This window comes from Hevea brasiliensis, chromosome 12 (assembly GCF_030052815.1).
Source record: "Hevea brasiliensis isolate MT/VB/25A 57/8 chromosome 12, ASM3005281v1, whole genome shotgun sequence".
In the NCBI taxonomy this organism is placed as follows: Eukaryota; Viridiplantae; Streptophyta; class Magnoliopsida; order Malpighiales; family Euphorbiaceae; genus Hevea; species Hevea brasiliensis.
Window position 1 is genome coordinate 4,142,605 of NC_079504.1, and position 26,699 is coordinate 4,169,303.

General features: G+C 32.9%; 4 protein-coding genes across 5 annotated transcripts; all 4 read left to right on the forward strand.

The window, feature by feature from the left end:
- The first annotated feature begins 595 nt into the window (after nucleotides 1-595).
- Nucleotides 596-4,529, forward strand: LOC110664352 (uncharacterized). The gene is made up of 7 exons (XM_021823992.2): nucleotides 596-980; nucleotides 1,510-1,567; nucleotides 2,405-2,485; nucleotides 2,565-2,600; nucleotides 2,791-3,030; nucleotides 3,110-3,251; nucleotides 3,730-4,529. The coding sequence occupies exons 1-7, from the start codon at nucleotides 808-810 to the stop codon at nucleotides 4,221-4,223; spliced, it is 1,224 nt and encodes a 407-aa protein (XP_021679684.2). The 5' UTR covers nucleotides 596-807; the 3' UTR covers nucleotides 4,224-4,529.
- A 1,159-nt stretch (nucleotides 4,530-5,688) lies between these two features.
- LOC110664353 (uncharacterized) lies at nucleotides 5,689-7,714 on the forward strand. The gene is made up of 5 exons (XM_021823993.2): nucleotides 5,689-6,114; nucleotides 6,224-6,352; nucleotides 6,435-6,599; nucleotides 6,997-7,302; nucleotides 7,460-7,714. Exons 1-5 carry the CDS (start codon nucleotides 5,842-5,844, stop codon nucleotides 7,598-7,600), a joined length of 1,014 nt encoding a protein of 337 aa, XP_021679685.2. The 5' UTR covers nucleotides 5,689-5,841; the 3' UTR covers nucleotides 7,601-7,714.
- Nucleotides 7,715-13,624: 5,910 nt separating this feature from the next.
- LOC110664354 (probable protein phosphatase 2C 12) lies at nucleotides 13,625-18,714 on the forward strand. Of its 2 annotated transcripts, none has more exons than XM_021823994.2 (10): nucleotides 13,625-13,832; nucleotides 14,086-14,351; nucleotides 14,519-14,690; nucleotides 16,179-16,332; nucleotides 16,414-16,477; nucleotides 16,876-16,983; nucleotides 17,100-17,225; nucleotides 17,410-17,645; nucleotides 17,849-18,051; nucleotides 18,145-18,714. In XM_021823994.2, exons 2-10 carry the CDS (start codon nucleotides 14,151-14,153, stop codon nucleotides 18,168-18,170), a joined length of 1,290 nt encoding a protein of 429 aa, XP_021679686.2. In that variant the 5' UTR covers nucleotides 13,625-13,832; nucleotides 14,086-14,150; the 3' UTR covers nucleotides 18,171-18,714. The 2 variants fall into 2 exon arrangements, with proteins under 2 accessions (XP_021679686.2, XP_021679687.2); XM_021823995.2 differs by having other exon boundaries at nucleotides 13,634-13,789.
- Nucleotides 18,715-20,610: 1,896 nt separating this feature from the next.
- Nucleotides 20,611-22,406, forward strand: LOC110664355 (BRI1 kinase inhibitor 1). The gene has a single exon (XM_021823996.2). The coding sequence runs from the start codon at nucleotides 21,320-21,322 to the stop codon at nucleotides 22,268-22,270; it is 951 nt and encodes a 316-aa protein (XP_021679688.1). The 5' UTR covers nucleotides 20,611-21,319; the 3' UTR covers nucleotides 22,271-22,406.
- The last annotated feature ends 4,293 nt before the right edge of the window (nucleotides 22,407-26,699 follow it).

Here is a 26,699-nt window from a genome sequence, read left to right on the forward strand (position 1 = left end):
TATAAAATATATAATATATTAATAACTTATATTAATAATATAAAATTTATTAATATTTATTAACTTTTTAATGACACAATCAAATACGATGATATAATTACTAATTTTTTTTCTTAGATGAGATCTAAGAGATAAGGGGGAATATTCTCCATAAAAAAACAAATTAAGTTTTATTTTTAATTAATTTTAATTAATACATTTATTATTATTATTATTATTATTATTATTATTTTTCTATAACAACTACAACGTAAAAGTAAAACAAAACCTATTTAAGAATTTTCCACAAAACAGAACCTTACGTAAGTTACATCGAAGGGGAAAATTAAGACGCGCACACGCTGACTCACCTCCAGGATTATCTCACGCTCGGCCGCTTCACATTGCGTCTACGGTTCCGCTGCTAAACAGTCTTCGCTCAATTCTAGCCAATCAAAATCTCACTCCATATATTGTTAGGGTAATTTCGTAATTATGCTCAGATAATCTTCCACTTGGGTTTTGCCACTTGGCAGTTCCAGAGTAAAAGGTTCGACGATTTTTCAGTGAATCCAGCCCCCAGTGTTTTGTTGCGCAATTTCAATCTCTGGTGCAATATAAAATGCTGCAAAAAAAAGAGAGAAAAAGAAAAAAATTCAGAGACAAAAATCGAGCCTTGTATTTGTATCCCTGAATTTTGCTCTTTAGATTGGTTCCGATTATCTATAAATTCTGGTTTGTCGAAGTTGGTGAGCTCAACAGAGTCGAGTTACGAAGAATTGGAGAACGGTCTCTGCGTGGGTTTCAGAAGAGAAGAGACGTGAGGAAATGTGGGGATTTGGGGGAAGTTATTATTGGGGGAGAAGGGAAAAAAAAAGGGAAGGGATAGTGGTGGTATTTGCTTGGATGTCGAGCCAAGAGAAGCATGTGAAGAGCTACGTAGACCTCTATTCGTCGCTTGGCTGGGATTCACTTGTTTGTCACTCCCAATTCCTCAATATGTAAGTTTTAATAATTCTTTCAGTCTCTGATTCTTTTGTTTACTATTTGTTCTTGAAGTTGGTTGGTTCTGCACTTTCTGATGATATTGGTTTTGGGTCTGGTGGACTTTAATTCTGTATATTTGTTATACTTGTTTTTGGGTTTGTTTTCGGTTTGACCGAGTTTGCAAGATTTGTAGTTGGGTCTGAGAAAGCGAAGGACTTTTGGTTGAATCTTTTGCTTTATTAGTACTTGTTTGCAGATGATGCCCAATTGTAGTATTGTGGAATCTGCACTACAAATTGTTCTGCTGAACATTGCTATTAGCTTACTGCATGTTGTGATCTTGAGTTATAATGGTAAATTTTGCAATTTGGCGAATTAGATGTCCTCCAATATTCATTGCCAAATTTTGCAATTTTCTGTTAGAATATCATGCAGTCAAATGTTTTGAAATTACAGCCTAAGAAAAAACGTAGCCTGTTTACAGTAGCTTTATTTTAACACATTAATTTTGACCTGGGAGCATAATGTCTGTAATCTGCACAGGTTCTTTCCTGAGAAGGCTGAAGCTTTAGCATTTGATATCCTCAACATACTTACTGAGGTTAGTTCCATTCTATTTCTGTCTGTTGTATGCATGCGTGTCTGGCTATGATCTGCTGGCCCTTGACCAGTTTCTCTTGACAAACATTTCCATTCTACACTGCATAAGCCAAATTCCTGTGCTCCTTCCACACACACTAGTGCACAATTCAATCAATAATTTTGATGAATGTTTATTTGGCTATGATCTGGTGGAATTCCATCTTATGCACCTTTGCCTTTTCCCTTGCTAAACATTTCCTTTTGGATTTTGTGGCACACTACAGTAGCGATAAATTTCAATAAATATCCGTAAACATTAGGGGTTATGACAGAATTTTCCCTAAACTTGAAAATGTAACATAAAACCCTTTGATTTTTGAAATTTTACACAGTAAAATCCTTTTGACTCCAAATTGCCAGTTTATACAATCTTGAGTGGACAATTCCTTTATATGACTGTGGCAAAACTGACTATGATTTTTTTCATAGATCAACCATGAAAGAACTTTAGCCATACAGGATAACGAAGCGCTAGATGAATAGAGGACTTTACTTTTGGAAAACAACAACAATTGTATGTGTTATCGCCACTTTAGATTATCTACATCAGCGTGACACTTATAAACTGACTATTGAGGGTTAAAAATATTTTATTATGCAAAATTTCAAAGTTTAGGCGATTTTATGTTACATTTTTAAGTCCAGAGATATCTTTGTTGCAGTCCCTAAAGCTCACGGACAACTCTTAAAATTTATCTCTCCAATAGCTGAAACTTTGTGCTCCTTTCACATGGAATCTGTTAAAGATTGGGGTTTGTTCATCTATTAATTTTCTTGCTTCATTTTTTATGTTCAGGAGCTAAAAATTAAGTCATGCCCTCTAGTCTTTGCATCCTTTTCTGGAGGTCCAAAGGCCTGTATGTACAAGGTTCTTCAGGTAACTATGGCTTGCACTTCTGTGCTTAAATGGTATCATTGGAATTTCAATGGATGATAAATTTATTTTTCCATTGCAGATTATTGAGGGAAAGTGTAAATTACAACTGAATTTGGTACGTCAGTCTTTTGCAATCAATAGTTGGAGTTTTTCCTTCTCTACAAGAAATGTTACCATTTTTCCTTTCTCTACATGAAACGTTACCATTTTGAAGATAACATTGTCTTATTTTTTTTTGCTAGTGTTTTGTGATCCATGGACTTAAATACTGTGTTTTTTATTTTTTTTATTTCTTCAATATAAAGGATGACTGCCGACTGGTTAGGGACTGTATTTCGGGCTATATCTATGATTCTAGTCCAGTGGATTTTACAAGTGATCTGGGGAGACGATTTCTTGTTCACCCATCTGTTCTTAAAATCTCCCATACACCAAGAGTTTTATCATGGATGGTAAATGTCATTAGTGATGGTTTGGATGCAGTCTTCCTCAACAGATTTGAATCATTGCGAGCTGAGTATTGGCAGACTTTGTACTCTTCTGTTGTGAGTTCATTGTAGCTTAATTCTATTACAACCTTTTTTGCTTTTTCCTGCATACTAATATAGTATCTTTCTATTGCAGAGCATGGGGGCCCCATATCTTATTTTGTGTTCAGAGAGTGATGAGCTTGCTTCATATCAAGTTATTTGCAATTTCACTCAAAGACTTCAAGAACTTGGGGGTGACGTAAAACTTGTGAAGATGAGTGGCTCTCCTCATGTAGGTCTGTCTGAAATAACAATTCTTTGTAACCATGATTGCATTTTTGGTCATGTCCCTGCAGAAAGCATAAATATTTTGGTGATGCATTGAATGAGACTAAAAAAATGTTAAAACACTCAAGGATTTTCTGATTCAATCTTCTGGTGTCAAGTAGTCAAGCTTTAAGATGCACTTTTTGGTGCCGAGCATTTGTACATGTATTGGAGTCAGTATTGTGATGGATGAACTCCTTTGTTTAACTTTGACTTTTTGAATGATCAGACATTTCATTAAGAGAAATCTGTTGTTTGTCTTGTATCTTTGGAAGGAACAGTATCATGTAATATTTATTGTCATAGAACTTTGTGTAATGAATTTGAATTGCCATTTTTATAGGTTTTCTGTTTGGACCATCACAATAGTTAATGTGTCTGGATGCTTTTGATACCATCCTATTGGTGTATTTTCAAGTCTTTTCATGTGTTTTATTGTTGTTGTAGGTCACTATCGGGTTTATCCAATTGATTATAAGGCTGCAGTGACTGAGCTCCTTGGCAAGGCAGCTGCAGTATATTCCCAAAGAACTCAACGACTTGGAGGAGAAAGATTGGTTGTAGAAGGCACGCATGATGAGGTCTCTGAACCAATTGGTGACCTGCGGAAAGCAGTTGCCAGTCCAAACAAAAGCTTCTTGGGAGTTCCTATCCAACCGAGTGACCATTTCTGCATGCCAAGTTCAGTGGGTTATCATGAGGGTAGAGATGTTGGTTCTTTGCAAGACGAACATAAGGAAGGCGTGATTCATTTGCATAGCCCACCAAGTATTAATGCTCATGGAGTTCTTGGTCAAATCCTTTTTGATGTGTGCGTTCCAAAGAACGTTGAAGATTGGGATGTAAGGTCATCAACATCCTTGAGTAGTCGACAATATACTTCTACTCGGAGGCATGCTCCATTTAATCCGATCAAATGTATACGTCGTTCAAGATTGTAAAATCTCTCACTACTATCTTATGAAGGCTGATAAGTATGTGAATATGCGGGATTTGTACCTGATTTGAAGACTTGGCTTGGAAGATAAAGAGGAAATAACTTGTTGAAAGCTAACATGAAATTCCTATAATAATAAATGTGGTAGACAAAGGAACTTGAGATATGAAATTTGTAATAATTGATGTTTTGTAGGACAATAAGGGTATCGTCGCCTGCCACTAATCTGGCTGGTGTCCCCTCTTCGAACGAAATGTACAGTGCTGTCAAAGTTTTTGCTTGATATGAAGTATGCTAAAGATCCATTGCAGTCCCCGCTGAGAATGAGTGGTATATGTGAAATAGGAATCACCCTTAACTTCCCTCACCTGTCCATTACAACTTAATAATTCAGAATCAGTAAAGTTGTAAAGCACTTTATTGAAGTAATCCTGCTATTTCATTTCCTTTCAGTCTCAAGGGAAATATCACAACTGTGGATTTGATGATCTATATTCGATAGTGACATATTAACTAAGCTCTATTTTTTAAAAAAAACAAAAAAACAAAACGCTATTAGATATAGTAATTTATTAGGATGAACAATATTTCATTTTAGTCTTGTAATTATGTTAAAATTAATAATTTAATTTTTATATTTTAAAATTATATTATTTAATCTCGTAACATTGATTCCGTTGCTATTTAGTTTCTTCATCCATTTTTGTCCATTTAACAATTAGGAGGCAAGGAACTATGTTAATAAAAATTCAGAGGTGAAAATATTTATAATTATAAAAACTCACGGATGAAAACATTTTCATTAACTGCAAAAGTTGAGAAAAATAAACAAAAGAATAAATGTGTATGGTGAAATTAAAATTTAAAAATTAATTAATATATTTTTAAAATGTGAGGACTAAGTGATTAATTTCACTATAATACAAGGTAAATATAATTTTATTTTTTTATTATGAAAGTTTATTATTTATTTTTAAATTTTTATTTTAGTATGATAAAGTTTTTATATAATTTATATATAATTTTGAATAATTTATTTTTTTATATTTATTTATTAATGTTTATGATCAGTCACTCCCTCAAGGAGTTTTTACTCCGCAAGCATCCGCTGCAGAATGGGATGCATGATAGTAATTGGGCATGAACTTTTTGGGTTAAATTAAAAAAAAAAAAAAAAAGAAGAAAATCTACATGTGATTCTGCACATTTTATTAAGGTAACTCAAACTTACTACCAGTGAAGAGAGAAAATTATATTATTAACAAAAAAAATTATTTAAATGTTATAAAAAAAATTAAGATAAATTATAATTTAATTTATGAGATAAGGTTTGATGAAATTTATAGATTATTTAAATTAAAAAAATTAATTAGAAAATTTGCTATTATTATATTATTTTATAATTAAAAAAATTAACAAATAATTTGATAAATGTGGGAAAGAAAGAGTTTTTTTTTTTTTGGTTAATTTTTCTTTTAATTCTCTCACGGGAGATAAGAAAATGGTCAGCGAGTGTTTCAGAACTTTCAGAGGAGAGCAAGAGAAGCAAAGAGTAGGTTGACAGAAAACCAGCTAGCCTCACCAAAACAGTCCACAAATTCGCCATATTAATTGTAGTGACTATGAAAGTACTGGTGACTGGCGCTTCAGGTTACTTAGGCGGGAGACTCTGCCACGCACTGCTGGAACAAGGCCACTCTGTCCGCGCCTTGGTTCGTCACACCAGCGATCTCTCCGTCCTCCCTTCGTCCTCCACCGACGGGAATTTCGAGCTTGCCTACGGTGATGTTACCGACTACCGATCTCTTTTGGATGCCTTCTCTGGTTGTCTCGTCATCTTCCACACCGCCGCCCTCGTAGAGCCCTGGCTGCCTGATCCTTCTAAATTCTTCTCCGTAAGCATATGATCTTCTATGTCGCTTCAATTCTAATTTCAGTTTTATATAGCTCAAAACTACTGAATTGATTAATGAAAAGAAAAACAATTGTGTAATTTTTTGTTAGGTTAATGTAGGGGGATTGAAGAACGTGTTGCAGGCAGCTAGAGAGAAGAAGACAATCCAGAAGATTATTTACACGTCGTCGTTTTTTGCCCTTGGACCGACCGATGGATACATTGCAGATGAGACCCAAGTATCAGCAATGAGTACTATTGGTTTCCGCTTCATTTTCCCCCAAACTCTGATTTTTTTTTTTTTCTGTTTGTATCTGGCAGGTACATCCCGAGAAGGTTTTCTGTTCGGAGTACGAGAGATCCAAGGTGATCGCCGATAAAATTGCATTACAATCTGCAGCCGATGGGTTGCCAATAGTGGTGGTTTACCCCGGTGTCATATATGGTCCAGGCAAGCTTAGTACGGGTAATATTGTGGGTCAGTTGGTAAGATTGGTTGCTTATTTGTTTGATTTTGAAGGTTTTTGCCCCTATTCATTCTGGATTTCCTTGTTTGCATTTTGTCCACAAACATTGCACCACTTCAATCACCATTTACCTTTGATTCCATGCCATATCATGCAATTCAACGGAGTACACCTTTAACATTTCTTTAGCCTAACACTATGAGATTTTGCTGTTGCTATTAATATGTCATTTTCAATCAATTTAATCAAGCCTTTGTGCTGTTAGTTGAAACCACTTATTGTCCATTCAAATTGGGATTATCATTTAACGGATTCTGATCCACATTACTAATGAAAAGAAATGCAAAATGCATATTTGCTTAACAAATTGAAATTGTATACTTTGATGTCTAGCGTCTCATAAACTATCATTTCAGCTGATTGAGCGCTTTCAAGGCCGTTTACCTGGATACATAGGCAATGGAAATGATAAATATTCATTCAGTCATGTTGATGATGTAGTAGAAGGACATATAGCAGCAATGAACAAAGGTCGACCAGGGGAAAGATATCTACTTACAGGAGAAAATGCATCATTCATGCACGTTTTCAATATAGCTGCCATCATTACTGAAACAAAAAAGCCGAGATTTAACATTCCTTTATGGGTGATTGAGGCTTATAGCTGGTTATCGGTTGTTTTCTGTCGACTTACAGGAAAGCTTCCTCTCATCAGTCCACCGGTATGCCCTATAATTTATAGTTTCAAGTTTTCAGCTGTTCTGTTCTGACCCTATTATTTGATTAGAACAACAATTATTTGACTGCTAAATTGACTATCACAGAGTTATGTTGTCTTCTGATACTTGAATCCATTATAATTTAATTATACTTGAGCAGACGGTGAATGTTCTAAGACACCAGTGGGCATATTCTTGCGAGAAGGCAAGGGTGGATCTGGATTATAATCCTCGAAGCTTGCAGGAAGGGCTAAAGGAGGTGCTTCCCTGGTTGAAAGGCTTAGGGGTGATAAAATATTGAGTAGGAGATGCTTCCCTGGTTGAAAGGCTTAGGTGCTTTGTTGGAGGTGTAATATTGCTGAATATTGTCTGACTCTTGCTTATCAGATGAGTTGTATCTCTTGAAACGGTCTTACTCCCCCATTTTAAGAAGGTGATTGGTTCAACTGATAATTAATATACATTTAAATAGGTAAATTAGAGTGTCTAGTAAATTTAAAAAAATAGAGCTGTTGGATAACTAATATGATACTCATCCGCTGCAGTTTGTATTAACTTTAAGATTAATATTATTAATGCTTTTTTCATCGGCTGATAGCTAATTTTATTTTATTTTTTATGTAATCCATATTATTCTTTTTAATTTAATTTAAAATTAATATTATTAATGCTTTTATCTTTTTTATTTATAATTTTAACAGCTTAACGAATGCATGACAACTTTGTTAAAATATTTTTTATTCAATTCAATTAGGTTTTTATCTCAAGAATTTAGGGTTAGCTATATAGATTTTTTGTCCCCATTATTTTTTATTAATAACATAAAATATAAAATATTTATTTATTATAAAAAATATATTTTTTACATCTAAAAATGTAAAATTAATTAAAATTTTTTATTTGTCAATAATAATAATTACTTTATTATTTTATAATTATATTTTTAAAGTTATATAATAAATTTTTTAAAGAATTTAATTATTTTTTTATTTTAATAATAAAATAAATAATATAATATAAAAATTAATTATATGTATATACTCTTATAAATTATTTTACATATTAATAATAACAATTAAATATAATTTTATAACACTTAATATAAATAAGTTATTATTAATTATCAACTTACAGTTATCAGTTATATTCAATAGCCAAGTCAAAAAAACCCTAAATTACATTCTCATAAGTTCAATATTAACAGATAATGAAATGAGCCGTATCTTGACTTTTTTAATTATGTTATTTCTATACGACAATAAGGTCCCTCTAAATATATCATGTTTATCCTACGTTATTGTATTCAATGGCGGAGTGAGCGGAAATATCTTGTCGAGTCTGGTTGCTCCAATTTTCTGCCTCAAGTGTTTGAAATATAAACCAAAGCTTAGCAGTTTTCGACACATTGATCCCCATACCACACCACATGAGAACGCATACCTGCACGCAGCTTTAACAAACTGGACCACAGTTATTTAGACCGACCCTTTTTTCTTTTGGGTCGAATTTAAAGGTAGATTTCATTAAGGATAATACGATTGCATGGATGGGCCTCATTACAACTTAAGGAGTAAGCTTACAGGCCTAAGGCTTAATACATGTCAACAAGGGTCAGCTAGGGGCCCAGAAAGAACAAAGCTCACAAAAACAAGCCCCAATGCCCAACAACCTAAAAGGCCCTAGAGCTAGGGAAGAAGGCTGAAAGAGACCAGCTTCATCAGGAATGCTCCCTGTCAGCTTCACAGGAAGCAGGAAGAAAGCAGCACCAAACGGAAAAGGAAGATCGACTTCCTGCTCTTGAGAAACCAGTGTTGAACTAAGCTTTTGCAACAAACCCACAGGCCTTTCTTCTCCGATAGCCTCGACCTGAGCATCCCCGTGACCCATATTACCCATATTCACTAACTTCGGCTTTTAGCTATTAGGCAACAGCCATGAGCCATCTCGTTATTTTAGAGAAATGGGTCGACAGATTTACAAAAATAACAGAGCTAGGTCTAGATGTGTTATTATTATTCCTGCTCCTTCAGGTGCTGAAATAATTGTTTCTTAGCTTGCTCCTCCAGTTCTTGGATAGATTAGCCATTTCCACATTTGCCAATGCCAACATTTAACTATCTTCTTTTACGCCTCTTATAAGAATCATAATTTAGAAGTGAGCCTCAGAATGGCTGTGGGTGCGGTCAATCTGCTTAACATGCACCTTTTCTAAGTTTACCACGGAGGAATTCGCCTGAACTTTTAAGTTGGCTGCCGGGATATCATAGTGGTGTTGGTATTTAACTACACATTGTTTTCCTTGGTTTCGAGATTTCCTAAGCTTCCAAAATAATGATTACATCTATCTTCACATTGCAATATACAAATGAACGTAGAAAGTAGAAGCTTTAGCTTGCAAGTTCTGAAGTTGGAACTCTGATTAAGATTAAATTAAAAAAAGAATTGTTCTATTAAAAATGAGGTTATTTCCGTGATTAAAATTTGTAACCTCCATATTACAAAAGTAACTTTATCGGTACATCAAAGCTACTATTTAATTAAGTACTTCATGCATAATTAAAGAAATTAATTAGAAAATTATTGTGTATTTCCAATAATACATATGCATCATCATTTAGATTCATGTGGTTTTATCTCTATAATTTATAGAGAAACAAACTGAATTTATATAAATATAGGGTGCACTATTTTTTAGCACAGCAAGCAGGAACATCTTAGAATTTGCCAAATTAATATATTGACAAATTCATTGGCATTCTAAAATTTCTTTCATAGCAAGTCCACCCGAAGAAATAGTCTTCAGTTCCTGATATTTTCTCTCCCTCTCTTTTAACAGCTTGTCATTTGTTTAATTTGCAGCCATTCGCACGCATTAGGTAGACGTGTATTAGATGGTGCGTAACAACGACGGCTCAAGTTTATTCGGTAGGCTAAAAGGGACATGTTACTTGCTATTAGCAGGCACGACTTGTCACGAAGTCAACTGAAAACGACGTCGTTTTCATGTGGGGATAAATGCTCAGCCTGAAATTAAAATGAATTGGTAAATGGGGTTGCATGGGTCTTTCAAGTAATCAAAGCTTATGGCAGTTTGAGGTGACACATCAAAATTTGGATTCAATAATACTTGCATGCTACCCTACCTTCTGAAGACGAAGATGATATTTAACGTCGATAAAGATCATTGATATAAGTATTTGTTTGAGTAGCCAGTACTACATTTACATCCAATCAAATTTACAGGTCTTGGTCTTTAAGGTTTGCATTAATTGGGCTAACTTTTTACCATACATAGACATCCAAACTTGTCTCTCATCCATTGACATCATCCCATACGCTAATTGAAAAAGATGAGTTGAACAATGATGCGTGTTGAAAAATGGAAAAGATATATACCAAAATCCAATGATAAAAACATGTTTTCACTTGAGATCAAGTTTTAATCATTTTCCATGTTTAACAATGAAGGAGAAGAAGAAGAAGAACATTCCTAGAAATGATGGAAGGTGGTAGGAATGGGGAGGCAAAACTCCTTAAGCCCATTTGTATTGCAAACTCCATCAGATTATGGCAAAATAATTGCCATAAAAGTTTTCATCTAATCACAACCACTATCTTCTCATTATATATAGAGATGTTAATGACAAGCTATTATTATTATTATTATTATTATATAGCGTATTTGTGGGGGTGCAAATGACTCCATGAGCTGTTTTGATGGGTAAGAGCTTCTGTAGCTGTCGATAGCAACACTTGCTTGGCAAGCTGGACCCCTTCCAGCTTGCATTCTTGAAAGCCAAATTAATAGAACGTGCTTCGCAGCAGCTTGTCAACAGCAAATAGCCAGAAAAAAAGGAAAAAAAAAAAAAAAAAAAAGAAAGACTTTGACATAGTCCAATTTTCCAATTTCATTGTCTATGGGCGTTAGATAATTTCATATATATTTCATGCGGAATACTTGTCGCCTCGTGACTTTTGAGCCGCTCAACAAAGCGATTGATTTGATTTCATTTCATTTCAGCTGCTGAGCCAAAGTCACGGGCTATATTAGTTGAGCCTTATTAATGTCAGTGGTTGACTAACCTTCACTTGGTCATTAATATTCTTCCTTAACGCGGTGTTTAATATAACCACCAATCCATGCTAATTATGATCCTACAATCCCCTTCAATAATCCCTCTTCTTACATTAATTATCTTCATACCATTATTTACATCCCAAGTACAAGATTTAAAACCCCAAATTAATTAACGCAAACTTTAACATTACAAAAAATTATAATTTTTTATAAAAATATTTAATATTGAGAGAGTGAAGATTCAAATTTGATATTTGTCAAGTGATTGATATATCTTTAGTTACTGAGGCTCTATTTGACAATAACTTTTACGGTAATATTTAATATTTTGATTCTAATTAAAACATTAGCTATATCATTCGTTGGCATAGTATTACATCAGTATTTATAGATTGAAAGAGTAATTCATAAAATGTTATTTAGACCTTATTTGGCAATATTAGTTATTATAATAGTTATCAATTATTTGAATAGTTGTTATCTGTTTTACTAGTTATTAATTATTATATATTAGTTATTAGTGGTTAATTGTTTATATAATTGTTAAAACATAAATATTCAGTAAAAATAGTTGTTAAATTAGTTATTATCTGTTAAATATAAAAATAGTGATATAGTTTTATTAATTCTAATCAAAATACTCCATCAATCTCTAAAAGTTATAAAAAGTAATTTTTAATAAACTACTTCCTTAACTTCTAAATATTAACATAAATATCATATCACTAAACAATACAAATAAGAGAGTTGTCAAAATACTAAATGTTATCTTAAAAGCTATTGTTAAATAAAGAGAGATAGTGTTTTGACTAAAATTTATAAGATACTACTATTATTTTTATATATAACAATTATTTTTATCAAACATTTTTTTTAAATCACTATATAAATAAGTAATCACTAATAATTAATATCTAATGATTAATAGCTAATAAAATAATTGATAATTATTAAAATAACTAACAACTATTAAAATAGTTAATATTAGCAAACATAACCTCAACCAGACTAGGCAAAATCTCACAAATTTTAAGATCAAGTAAAGTTACAACTATTAGTGATAAAAAGTGTAATTTTACTATAGTATTATTTATAGATAAAAATGATCTCTTTACTATAAAAAAATTGTAATGGATGGCTCATAAAAAATGTGATTTCCTATAGATAAGTTAGCCCCATGATTTGCTAGCTATTAAGTTTCTTTAGTAAATTAAAAATAAGGTTAATATAGAAGATACAATTTCACAATAATTGATCTATGGTAATCATGTCGAATCTTATTAAGTCATAAAGATATTAAAAAAAAAATTACTTTTCTTAATATTGAAAGGATTGTGTTTTTCATGGTTCCTTTTTGTCCATACTCTACTTTTCATCATTAAATTAAATATTCTTAAATTATTTAATAATTATTAATAAAATAAAATCTAAAAATTTGCCCTTAATTGAAAAAAATTAATTAGTTTAATACAGTTAGTAGGGAAAATTGGCGCCGAGAATTTCGGGGTTCTCCAAGTGGAGGTCAAAGGATTAGGTTGTAAAGAATTAAAAAAAAAAAGGTTCTAAAGAATAATGGGCCCATCATAGGCCCAAAAGACCCATTCTCACAAAGAGACACCCTCGACTCTGTCCCTCAGGCCTTGGTTACGTGAACGCGACGACATTAACGACGTCAACGTCTTGTCCACTTTCTTATTATTACTTTGCTTACTAAACAACACCTAATGACTCTCCTAATGACCGGCTTAATGACCTTCTCATACGTGTCTCTCTTTTCTAATTATTTATTATTTCCCAAATTTCCTGCACGTCTGCCCGTGCCTTGAGGGTTTTAAACTTCTAATTTTTCTTGATCATATTTGATGGAGTAGGACCCGGTCCATCCATTTGCGCGTTTGCCTTGCTTCTCTTAACCGGCGCCTACCTCCATATTTAGAAAAAAAAAAAATATAAGTAAATGAATAAAAAAATCACGTCCGGTTGATACGGCTCCTACTTTTTATACAATGGCTGTTATTGGCCCCACCTACTTTCACATCTGTGGCCCACTTTTCCTCCACTTACCCTTTATCCAACGGTGGACATGATATGATCTTTCGCAGTGGCTCTCGAAATCGGGGAAAATTTCTTACACAGGGTGCGTCTTTGATGTGCTGATTTGACAGAACGGTGCGTCTTTGCCACGTCAGAAATTGAGAGAGAGAGAAAACGAAGCGGAAAAAAAACCAACTAAATAGGAGAAGAAGGGCTCCATTTGCGCTATAATTTTAATGAAATGAAATCTCTTTGGTTTTTTCTCTCTCTCTTTCTCTGTTAGTTTCAACAATGGAATTTTTGCAGTGACGCTCGGATCCACGTTTCTCGATCTTAGCGATGATAAGCTATTGTCTCTCATTCTCTACTTCTCCTCCTGTAATCTCCAACGCTGCTGATATATTCTCTCTTTGCTGTGACTGTAATTATCCTTTCTTCTTTTGTTTCTGTTTCTGTTTTTTATTATTTGCATTCTCTCGAGTTTAACAATCTATTAGTCGAGATTTGATTGTAACATTTTTCTTGTAGTTTGTTTTTGTTATATTTTATTTCTATTAAGATCTTCTTGATTTTTTCGCTGAACCAGTTGTCTTTGTATTCGGTTATTTGGCTTTCATTCAAGCTATAATAATGTGGAATCTCTGTGTTTATTTTCTGTTGTTATTTGGTCTCAGGGTTGTATGTAATCTGAAAATTTTGAAGAATTAGAGGTGCTGGTTTGTGATTTTTGAGTGTGCGAATGATAATGACTGCCAGGCAGCGTCAAACGGTCCCGCTTTCTGTTCTGCTAAAGCGAGAATTGGCAAATGAGAGGATTGAAAAACCTGAGTTATCGCATGGGCAGGCTAGTCAGAGTAAGAAAGGGGAGGACTTCACGTTGATCAAGACCGAATGCCAAAGAGTTGTTGGCGATGGGGTTAGCACATATTCTGTTTTCGGGGTAAGTCTTTGTGTCCAACACCCCCCCTCCCCCCTTCCCCCCTTCCCCTCTTCTTTTTCGTTGAAATATCATGTTGTGATATTTATAGAAAATCTACTGGCATGAACTGATTAGATATATTAATTTCCATCTTTGGTTACTTGGTCATAATAAACTATGTTTTGCAGTTATTTGATGGACACAACGGGTCTGCAGCAGCAATATACACAAAAGAGAATCTTCTAAACAATGTCATAAGTGCCATTCCTGCTGATCTTAACAGAGATGAATGGGTAGCAGCATTGCCAAGGGCTCTGGTTGCAGGCTTTGTAAAAACAGATAAAGAGTTTCAAGCAAAAGGTATCTGCCATGTCTTTTGTTGTGTTATTACCGCTTGATCAATCTGAAGAATATTCTTTGTAAACCCAGAGTAAAAACTCTAAAACTTTGCTCAAATAAAATTGGATAGCAGATGATTTAGGAAAGCTTCTCTTTGGTCAACATATTATCTGTGGCTAGAGGCAGTCACAAGTCAAGATTGTGATCAAGAAATGGCATCTTTGTGATTCATGGAGATTTTGCTTCACGTTTATTTTGGAAATTAATTTCATATATATATATATATATATATATATATATATATATATATATATATATATTTATTTATTTATTTATTTTGAAATCCCATAGTTAAAATTTCATTGGATTCAAGTTGTTTGTAGTGAATTCTTTAAATTTTGATAGAATTTGCAAATGAGTTCTATGCTGCTTAAGCTGTTTAGATGCCCTTCGTTGTTTAATCAAAACAACAAGGTTGTGTCTCTCCACTACCCCCTTCGCTCTCTCTTTCTATTAATGCATGCCGGCCAATTTAGGAAATAGGGGCATATTGAATCAATTCTTTGTTGCTAACACAATCTTTATTTGAATTACACTGAATACTAGGTAATAATTTGTAATATATTAAACATGAGAATTCAATTGCATATATTCTACTAAATAATGTATTTGCGAGTGAGATGAATTCCTTATTCATATGCTTTGGAAGTGAGTGTTAGACTTTATATTGTAGGAGTAAATCTTTGTTATTAGTGTATTTGAATCTGCACATTATTTATAAGTATTTAAATTCATTGTCAAGCATCTTTTTTTTATCTTCATTCATGAACCTAATCTCCAATTATGAATTTAGCAGACTTATATTTTTCAAACCTCATTGAAGAATTTTGAACTAAAAAATGAGAAATCCAAATCAACACAACAACAACTAAGCATTAGAATATACAAAGGAAGAATTTTTAATGCATATGGATCTGCAGATAGTAGATTATCTGTTAAATACTCATCAGAATATGCATGTGATACTGCCGAGTCTAATGTATGTTTATTTACATAATAGATTGGCTGTTGGTTGATGAAAAAGCACGTTTTATGATACAAATTTCTGGATATGTCTAATCACTTTATCTATTAAATGTGTGTAAATTCCTCTCCCTCACTTTTTTTTATTTTATTTTTTGGTTGTAGTCATAGACTTACTGGACCTCCTAAGACATGAACCTGAATATTGTCCTTAATCTTAACCCAGCTTAATTGCTTACCAAGTGAACGGTGAACCAATGCTTGTGCACTTTTTAAATTGGGCATACAATATTGCCTTGAGAGTTGAGAATTAACCTGCGCCATTACTCTATGCTTCTCGGAGCATTTGATTTTTGTGTTATATAGTGTTTTACCTGCATAGCTTTTGCTGGTGATCATAAATATATTTATATCTTTATGAATTTGCGTCTTTACTAGAGCTTATTTACACATAAGCTAATACTTTTGTCATTTTCATCTGTTCAGCACAAACATCAGGAACAACTGCCACCTTTGTGATAATTGAAGGATGGGTCATAACTGTTGCATCTGTCGGAGATTCCAGCTGCATTCTTGAATCTGCTGAAGGTGATATCTATTACTTGTCAGCAGATCATAGGCTTGAATGCAATGTAGAAGAGTAAGTTATTGATATGATCTGTTTTTGGACTCATTTTGCTGTTGCCCTTCTACTAAGGATTTATTTTTCGTATTTTACTAGGAGGGAGCGTGTTACTGCCAGTGGGGGTGAGGTAGGGCGACTTAATACTGGTGTTGGTGCAGAGGTATCATTTCTTCTTATGCGAATTATGCCATCTTACATTTTTTAATTCTCTGTGCATAAAATTTTCTATTTGCTTTTTTTTTTTTCTTTTTTCTTTTATTTCTAACAGTGATATCCTGAAAGTGCACCTCTGTAGTTTAGTGCCCCCATGACCTAAAAGTCCTATTTAGCTTAATAAGAATATGTTTCCATTGACGGATGACCTGTAATTTCTCACTGTATTGCATATAGAATAATATAAGTTTGTGCATTGAATATTGATTGAGATAATTTTGAAACTAATGCTATCATTCTGCCGATAAAAATAAAGTTGTATTTGGAAACCTGGTAATGTTTGATTAAAATTGTATTCGTTTGATTGAAGCAGGATGTCTAACTAATGTAGCAATTCTCTTATAGATTGGTCCTTTGAGATGTTGGCCTGGTGGCTTGTGCCTTTCACGATCCATTGGAGATGTGGATGTAGGCGAATTCATTGTTCCTGTTCCTTACGTGAAGCAAGTTAAGGTTTGTTTTTCCTTCTTCTTTCATACGTGCGTTATACTTGATACATGGTAGTGGTTTTGTTTTTATGCTATCTGCTATACTTGCTTCTTTTTCTCATTAATCTTCATAATTTGCAGTTATCTACAGGGCGTGGTAGGCTTATTGTCTCGAGTGATGGTGTTTGGGATGCTTTATCTGCCGAAATGGCTGTTGATTGTTGTCGAGGGATGCCTGCAGAAGCCGCTGCTGCACAAATTGTCAAAGTATGTTACTACTAGCATTTTTCAATAATTTTTTTTATTTGTATATTTTGATCACTTATGGATCATGCAATCATTATCCACATGCCATCATTCACTGCAATGACATCTAACATGTTAGCTTTGTCAATTTTTCATTTTTATTTATTTTATCTGTAGCTTGTGTTTAACTGTGTTCTTTTTGCAGGAAGCTGTACACATGAAGGGACTTAGAGATGATACAACCTGCATTGTGATTGATATATCACAACCAGAGAAACCAGCTGGTCCTGTGCCAGCACCAAAAAAGCAGGTGAAGGGAGTGCTTAAGTCCATGTTTCGCAGAAAATCATCTGAATCATCCTCTAAAGTTGATAAAGAACATCTTGAGTTAGATGTGGTAGAGGAATTATATGAGGAAGGATCAGCCATGCTTTCTGAGAGGTTGGTGTTGTGAAGTATTAAGGATGAGCTTACATTGTTTGTTGATTGTCAGATTAGGCTTGTGGCAAATGAATGCCTGGATGCTTAATTCATGATGATTTTTTGTATGAATATATGTGTGGCTCTTGCCTGTCCATGTGGCATGAATTGATTATATTCGTTTCTAGCCCTTTTGACATGAGGCATGTTTGTGTGAAATGCAGGTTAGATACAAAGTATCCACTTTGCAACATGTTTAAGTTGTTCACATGCGCAGTCTGTCAAGTAGAGATAAAACCTGAAGAGGGTATTTCAATACATGCTGGCTCAACTAATTCAAGAAAGCTGCGTCCCTGGGATGGTCCTTTCCTTTGCTTAAGTTGCCAGGAGAAGAAAGAAGCCATGGAAGGAAAGAGACCATCCGGAGGTACAACAGCCCTCTAATTGTCTCTCTCTGTGCATTGCTTTAGAACTAAAATGTATAAAGATTCATAAAATTGTCCTTGTATTATTTTTACAGATAGACATAGTAGCGAAAGTGACTAGCTTGCCATCCTTGTATTTGTGTTTCTCAAGCACTAGCAATTGTTTCAAAGGTCAACATAAATGGGAAGATGGAACCTTTTCACACTCATAGCCCTGGTTTGAGCCATTTATGTTCAAGCTTGCATTTGGACCTCTTGCAATTTTTTCCTTGCTTCAAGTCAGAAGACCAGAGTTAGAGCAATGCACAATTTTAAAAATTTGTTTCTGACTTGAGGAGTAATAGCTGTTGTGGTTGCCACCTCAAAGATTCGTGCAAGACTTTGATAAAGCTTGCCATTGCATAGTAACACGTCAGAGCTTATTTGTTTTCCCATATGAATCAATTCTTGTCCAATTTGTAGAGCTAACATCAAGTCATAACGACCTTCATGTGTAATATTGTTATATAGGGAGTTTGAGGGTTACTCAATGCTAGTTCATTCAAAATGAGGCAAAACCTGTGTTAGCAACCTGCTGTATGAATATGTTCGTGTAGTATTTTATTGAACCTTTATTTTGTCAAGCAGCAATGTGAACTTGAGAAATAGAAAAATTGGCTTTGTTCCTTCGTGTCTCCTTCCCCCTGACTCCATATGTCAAGCTTCATCATTTCATTCAATTTCTATCTTGGAAATCATCAGTATATAAGATGGTCATGTCACAGAGGGAGTGTGTCCCCACTCCTGAGCAAAAAATTGAGTGCAAGTTCTCATTTTTATGCCTCTTCAAATTCCTTTTGTTTGAACTTGGCCTGGTCTGATGAGTAGCATCACAGAGCACGGCTGTGGTATTTGGGGCGTCAAATTCACATGATTGGACCATGTTTTGCTGGACAACATGTGGACACTGGTTTGGCTGGAAGCTATTGGAGTCGTCAAACTACACGTGGCTACCAGCTTATTTATTGTGACATCTCTGTATGCTTCTCTTTGTTTCATCTGCTTCCTTTTGTGAATAAAAGCATCCCAACATTATCTCATGAATTTCACCTCAAAAACTTGATTTGTTTACTGTAGGTAGAACAACTTTGGCTCTATGCTTCCAAGTGTGGGTAACAAATTTCTCACTGGCTTGTAGCTGTAGACTCTAGGCGAGTATTTTCTGGAAGGAGTGTTTGATTTTTCCAAGCCATTTTCAAGCAACAAGCTTTTTTTGTCAAGAACATCACCTATTGTCTTTCTCTCCTGGTTTTAGTGGGTCCACAAAGGGAAAAAAGCGGTGATTTTTGACATGGGTAGGTAGAAAAATACCAGAACAATTAATGTAAAAAATAAAATAGAAGATAATTAAATGTCCAGTGTGTAATAAAAACTAATCACGTGTGGGTGCATGGAGAGAGATAGGGTGCTTGTTTGATACTTTGTTTTTCTTCGTATGACTGGCTGTGTCTGTGTAGAGAAGAAATAATAAAGATATTGATGAGTGGCCAAAGGCAAAAGCAGGAAAGGGAAAGTTTTCCCACCCAACTATCTTATGGAGGATGAGTGCGAAATTTTTGTTTTATGCCAAGTTTTCTTGCTTCCTTGCAATCCTTTTGCATTCTTATCTTTTAGGAAATCATAGAATAGAAATTTATATATATATATATGATTCAGATTTTCCAGTGGTTTAGTGGTGAAGATGAATCAGTCCACCAAAATCATGCCTCCATGATTGAGATGTTGACCTTAACTAAACGAACAAAATTCCCCTACTGGAAAATTGGACCAGTTTGTACACGTGTGCTTGGGTCTACCTTCTCTCACCTAACTCTGAAAACTTTGCTTTTGTCCCTACCATTTTACCGCCCTCATCTCTCTCTGAATTCTCTATTTCCATGCTTTCAGGCTTCAGTTTCTGCTTGGGAATTAACTCATTCAATCTTTTCTCTGAAACTTGCTCTCTTTTTCACTATTTCTTGTTTCATTCACTGTATGCTTACAGGTACTAATGATTAGTTATTTCAGCTGTTCTTCTGAATAGATAGATATGCCAAAATCATATGATAAACCATCATTACATCAGCTAATCTCTTGAATATCTAGATGGGTGCGCAAGCAAGAGTTTATCTTGATTTTATTTCTAGAGCTAGATCATGAACTAGTTATTTCTTATGCAATTATAAATTGATTCGTTAAGTAATATAAATGGATGTAGATTGAATGATAAAAAGATAAGAATGAATCAAAATAAGACAACAGACTATTCTGAGTTAAAAGGCCAATGAGTAAAAAAGGAATGCAGAAAACTTTTGACTTATTAATGTTTGTCCCACAATGGATTATGATTTTGGGTCACTGTACATCTTAAGAAACGAAACAGCTAACTCAAGAAAAATGAGATATTAAATAATACACATGGAATGGATGATAGGATTAAGAAATTGACTTAAATCCTAACAGATTGAATTCTTGATTTCTTGTGTTCATGAAAGTCTACATTGTATGACTTCATCTCTCTTTTTTTTTGCCCCCTTTGTTCTGTAACCTCGAAACTGTGCTTGTCGTCTTCAAAACGGCAAAAAACCATCCATTTTATGTGAAGTATTAACTCTGTTACACAGTACACGAAAAACACAAAACACACCATCCCCACAAAAAACCCAAAACACACCATCCCCTGCGTGCAAAAATATAACATGGGAAGGAACGTAGACTTAGGGACAGATAGGCATTAATGTGTTACTGTTAGTTACTTATACCAAAGCCTAGTATTCTTGCCAGTCCCATTTACCCTTTGTTGGCAAATTTGGATCTTTGCGATTTCCATTCCCAAAATCAGCATTGCAAATTGCAATAGCTGTTAGATTTGACAAGGACCCACCAAAGCCTTCAACACAGAGTTCTAAATATTTATATCATCTCATCTTGTAGTGCCATGGCCACCACACCCTTTTTTCTTTCTATACCAATTGTGCAATGCAAAAAGATAAGCAAGTTTTGTGCTAAAGACATTTTAAACCCAACTGCGGATTGACAAGAAACTCTCTCTCTCTCTCTCTCTCTCTCTCTCTCTCTCTCTCTCTCTCCAACTTTTCTTTCTTTCTTTCGCTGATTCTTGATACCTTTAGGCCTTATCTCTCTCATTTCCTAAGGTTTGGAACTATATGTAGACCCAAAAATTTAAGAAGAAAGTTGCTGATACAGAATCAGATCTTCTTATTAGTCTTTCTTGCATAGTTTCTGGGAATTATGGAGACCATACAGCATAGAGACACTAGGGAAAAATTTGTGGACAAGCATGAAGATAGCAAGTTAAAACAAGAAGGAAAAGGAGAATTACCAGCAGCCAAGCAACTATTACCCACCATTTCCCCTGCCTCACCACCTTCAGCTTCTTCCTCTCCTTCTCATGAATTCTCCTTCACAATCTCTCTTCATTCTTCCTCAACACCAGTCCCTGATAAGGCCAAAGCCCCTCCTCCTTCATTTGCTATTGATTTGTCTCCAGCAGATGACATTTTCTTCCATGGCCACTTGCTTCCTCTCCATCTTCTCTCTCACCTTCCTGTCTCTCCTCGCTCTTCCACCAATTCCTTGGACAGCTTTACCCTTCCCATCAGAGAATTACTAGATGATAAAAAATCCAACAGGAGTAACAACAATCCCAGCACCAGCCATGGAAATAGCAGCAACATCAGGAACAACAATAATAGCAGCAGTAATAAAACAAATCAACATCAAAGCAGCAATTGGGAGACAAAGGCTAGAAGCAAGCCTAAGCCTTTCTCTTTATTCAGTTGGCGAAAAGGTTGTGAAGTTAGAAAATCAGAAGACAAAGAGAAGCAAAAGAAAAAGCTGAGATTCGAAGTAAGTCATATACTAAAGAGGTACGTACGAATGGTTAGGCCACTATTGTTCTTTAAAGGAAGGAAACAGAATCCCCGTATACACAGGCAAACCTACTCGTTTTCAGGCAATTTAAGCTTGAGAAATAAGCAGGAGTTGCGAGGAGAGAGAGGAGAGTTCTCTGCACCTGCTTCCATGAGAACATCTCCAACAAACAGTGGTCTTCTTGTAGCAACTGCAGCCCTTCCTTCTCCTACTAGTGATAGTACCATGGAGGAATTGCAGGCTGCAATTCAAGCAGCAATTGCTCATTGCAAGAACTCCATTGCTGCTGAAGAGAAGATTAAGTGCTAAGCAATATTATATTTGATTTTCCAATTTTTAGCACTCAGTTTCTTTTACTATTTGTTTTATATATTATATATAATAGCAGGAAATGAATTTGAAACTTATAATAATAATGAAGATGGTTTTGAGTTTAGAGGATTAATTAGTAGGATCACTCAAACGAATTCTTATGCTTTCTTTTATCCTGAGCTTGATTTGCTTCTGATTAATACTAGCATGCACCACTAATCTAATTAAATTACAATGACGTTTGAGTATATCCCATAGAAAAAATTCATTTAATTTTTATGAGCTATTTCTGGAATATTTATTGATTGTTATTTTTTTTTTCCTTTTTCATAACCTCATGATTGTGTCTATGCATCAAATTTATTATTAAAATTTTAAATTTCTCACCACGCATGCTATTGTTTATATGATCATGCCTAATTATTTTTTAAAGAAAGGCCTAACCCATGAAGCTAGGATCACAAATATCACTAATATTGAATGGAAATTAACAAGTAGCCAGGCTAGCTCCTTGCCAACTTGCTATCGTGAAGAGAAAGATTGCAACAAGTTGAAATATCCCATCAAATCTTTGCCTTGTATCCTCCTAACTAATTGACTATCACAAAAGCATACACATTATTAAAATGAATCATCTCATATGAAGATCTAAGTAGTAAATCCTCAAGTAGATGCTCACAAGCAGAAAGGTAAAAGTTAAAATTGCACCAAAAGTCTTCTGTCCCACTGGAAAAAGGCTTTCAAGCCAAAAGGGTAAAAACCATTTTTGGTCGGAAATCAAAGTGGTAGGTGCTATGACAAGAAATTGCATCATTGGAGTTCAAAGGCTGTGGGTCTAGTGATGAGTTGATTGGGTTCAAGAAATTCACAAAAACCTTAATTAAGCACCAAGTACAACAAATTATATATGGGATTTGACTAGACTGACATAAAAATCAAAGATGATGCCTAATTTAAAGGCACTATAATTAAGAGATTGATTATACATTTGCATGATGTGTGCTTATGAATAATAATAAGACTGGCTATCCTTTGATCTTTTCTATAAGAGAAACACCTTTTTCTATTAAATTATTGTTGTTGAATCAACTACCCCACTCACATGGAAGTGCTATTTAGCCAATTTAGCCATCGCTCTAACCTACAAAACAAGATGGAAAAAAAAAATAAAAATCCCCCAATGCAACATTAATTCTAGTAAAATATTTTTAATTAAAAATATTAAAAAATAAGGAAAAAAAGCTATCCTATTTTAAAATCTATTTAAAATTAAATATTTAATTAACCGAATTGAATCTTGAACTAACTGAAATTTTAATCGATTCTCATTATATTAATTGAATTGAATCAAAATTGAAAGAAAATTGAATCTAATAAAATAAAAAATATTTGATCAGTTTATAACAGGAAAAAATAATATATATTTTATATTATTAATTATTTATTAATAAAATACCTTTATAATATTTTTTATTTAAAAATAATAAATATGATTTATTATTAATAAATGAATAATTATTGATAAAATTATAAAAATAACAATTGTAAACAATATATTATAATAAAAATATAATAAAAATATTAATTTATTTATTTCAACTAACTCAATTGTAAAATTAAAGATAACTAATCGATAATTAATGAAAAGTATTTTAAAATGATTAATAGAAAAATAAATCTAATTGATTCTATTTTTATTAAAATAATTAAATTTCATGAATTTAATTATTTTATTATAATGTATCATTTAATGAAAAATAAAATAGAAAAAAATAAACAGTATTAACACACTATTCCGTTGAGAAAATGCACCATGAAAGTATGTGCGCGCGTCATTAAAAGGCCAAATTAGAGAATCATTCACGGCTACTTTCAACGCTATTTCCTTCTCTTTTATCAGAAGAAATTGCAGTCAGACGGCTGGCTCATGCTTTAGTATCCCGAGCTCTTCATTGTTCTTCTTTTGCTGCTATATATGGCAAGTTTTATTTGTATCTTCTGCGTTGCCACTTCAGAGGCCTTTTCTTTTTCTTTGATAAAAGAAAATTCTCATTGATAAGATTCACTGTGTTTTTAAATGGAGAATTCAGATTTAATACTTAAGAGAAAGCACTGTTGAAAGAAACCATTGATCTTGATGATGAGCATGGAAATGTGAGCAGCACAGCTTCTTTTTTTAGCCTACCAACGGTAGCTGCTGTGCTCAAGCAGAAACTCTCATCATTGGAGCTAATAATAAACAATCAAGTGCTATCACCACATTTACTTTAATTGTTACTTCTATTTTGTAACTATTTTCCATTGTATCTAGATGATTGAAATTATTTTTTTGGGTAAGAGTATTATTTTAGTTATTATTAAAAAAAAAGTTAAAAAAAAATATTTTATTATTTTAATATTTTTATAATTAAAATTTATTAAATTTAATTTTAAATTATTTTTAATATTATTTAATTAATATATTTAAAAAAATAATTTTCTCCAAAATAATTCCAACCATAACACTAAGCAGGCTATTTGTTTGTAACAAAAAGATAAGTAGAAAAAAGCAATGAAAATGATAGCTGCTTCAAGCGTCTCTTTAAGTAATTGGGCTAGTTCCTTCTTGGACTACAAAGCATCTGTTTAATTCAATTCAACTTTATTAAGATAGATTTTATTTGTGCACAATTAAATTTAGAATGAGTAGAAGTTTAAGAAATAATATTTTTTTGTTGAATTTTATATAATAATTTTTTTATTTAAATTTATTTATAAAAATAAAAAATAAGTATAAAATATATATTTTATAACAATAAATTATTAATAAAAAAATATTTTTTTTATAAATTATTAATTAAAATATATAAAATTAAATAAATTAAATAATATTTAAATAATAATAACTAGGTTTAAAATGAATAGGAATGATTTATAATGAAATCTTAATTAGAGTCGGATGAATATAGTATCAAAATCAGTAATTAAGTTGGAGATTAATTTAAATGTTAATTGGTTGATTGGCTTTTCAAACTTAATTTCTATGAAATTCAAATCAAATTCAGAATAATAAAGTTAGGATGGATTAAAATTAAAAAACAAAAAATCTGTGTTGAATTTTATACATTAAATATTTTTATTTAATTGAATTTTATGTATTAAATATTTTTATTTAATTCATTTATGAAAAACAAATAATTGTACATTTTAAAAAAAATAAAATTTTAAGATTTTATAATATTATTAAATTTTAAAAATTAAATTATTAATAAATATATTTTTGTAAGTATTATAAAATTCAATTTTTACAAGCTAATATTTCTAATTTTATACCATTTTTTTTAAAAGAATTTTTACATTTTTATTTTTTTACTTTAAGTTATAAAAATAAGAAAATAAATTTTAGAATTTCAAATGCCACTTTTTTTTTTTTTAATTTACCAAAAATTTATAATTTAACAGTGTCAATGGTTAGCTTGAGCCTACTTTTTTAATGAGAAAGAAAAATTATTTTTATATTTACTGATAAATATTCTATAATATTTCCATAAACTTTGATATATATATATATATAAAGATTGATAACATGGAATTTTCATGGAATTTTTTTTTAAAGCTGTGTTTTCCCTTTAAAATTAGGTGATTTTCAGTAACTTGAATCCCTGACCTGTCATGCCAAGGCTCATTTATATCGGTTTTTATTATCCTATTAACTCTGATTTCCGTGTTTCTGTTTTCCTCCGCATTTCTCTTTAATGTTGTCTCTGCTGCTCGCCGGCGAGCATTGTTCGCTTCGCCCGTCATTCTCTTCATCCACAACGTCGTTGCGGCCTTTCTCCACTTATTGACCGTTGACTTCTTCTTCTTCTTCTTCTTCTTCTTCTTCTTTCCTTTTTTTTTTTTAAATTTTTTGTCCTCCAATTCTAGAGCTTTCATCGAGCAGCGCGGGATTTTAACCTATCTGTTTCAAGGTAATATCTCTCTTACTATCTCTGATTTTCTCTTCAATTATTTATTTGTGTCTAACTATGCTGTGATTTAAATTCTGGGCTAGTTAATTAGTTGCATTCAACTTGAGTTTCAATTATAACTATGCTGTGATTTAAGTTCTAGGCTTGTTAATTAGTTGCATTCAACTTGAGTTTCAATTATACTTTTTTTTCTCTCCTTTTCTAAATTTTCTCTTAAATTTTTTTTGTTTCTTAAAAAAATATGGTTTAGTGTAATTTGAGTGAGAGGATTAAAATATTTGTCCTTTTAATTTGTTTGCAAAGAGATTATATGAGTTCTAATTATAATTTAAGGAAAATGTTGTGCCATTGGGAGGGGATATGCTCAGAAAGCAAAACAATGAGCAATATTGCCTGAAGCTTGGATGCTTCATGTTGTTGGAATGAAAATGCGAATTTGTATCTTTTTCTTTTGAATTTAGTAACAGTAGTTCATT

Bases quoted from the DNA above. Each gene is read 5' to 3' on its own strand.
- LOC110664353 (XM_021823993.2), top strand. From the start codon at position 5,842: ATGAAAGTACTGGTGACTGGCGCTTCAGGTTACTTAGGCGGGAGACTC. The intron at 6,353-6,434 runs GTATCAGCAATG...TGTATCTGGCAG, and splicing joins ACATTGCAGATGAGACCCAA to GTACATCCCGAGAAGGTTTT. The intron at 7,303-7,459 runs GTATGCCCTATA...ATACTTGAGCAG, and splicing joins TTCCTCTCATCAGTCCACCG to ACGGTGAATGTTCTAAGACA.
- LOC110664354 (XM_021823994.2), top strand. From the start codon at position 14,151: ATGATAATGACTGCCAGGCAGCGTCAAACGGTCCCGCTTTCTGTTCTG. The intron at 16,333-16,413 runs GTAAGTTATTGA...GTATTTTACTAG, and splicing joins CTTGAATGCAATGTAGAAGA to GAGGGAGCGTGTTACTGCCA. The intron at 18,052-18,144 runs GTACAACAGCCC...TTATTTTTACAG, and splicing joins AGGAAAGAGACCATCCGGAG to ATAGACATAGTAGCGAAAGT.
- LOC110664352 (XM_021823992.2), top strand. From the start codon at position 808: ATGTGGGGATTTGGGGGAAGTTATTATTGGGGGAGAAGGGAAAAAAAA. The intron at 981-1,509 runs GTAAGTTTTAAT...TAATCTGCACAG, and splicing joins CACTCCCAATTCCTCAATAT to GTTCTTTCCTGAGAAGGCTG. The intron at 3,031-3,109 runs GTGAGTTCATTG...TTTCTATTGCAG, and splicing joins AGACTTTGTACTCTTCTGTT to AGCATGGGGGCCCCATATCT.
- LOC110664355 (XM_021823996.2), top strand. From the start codon at position 21,320: ATGGAGACCATACAGCATAGAGACACTAGGGAAAAATTTGTGGACAAG.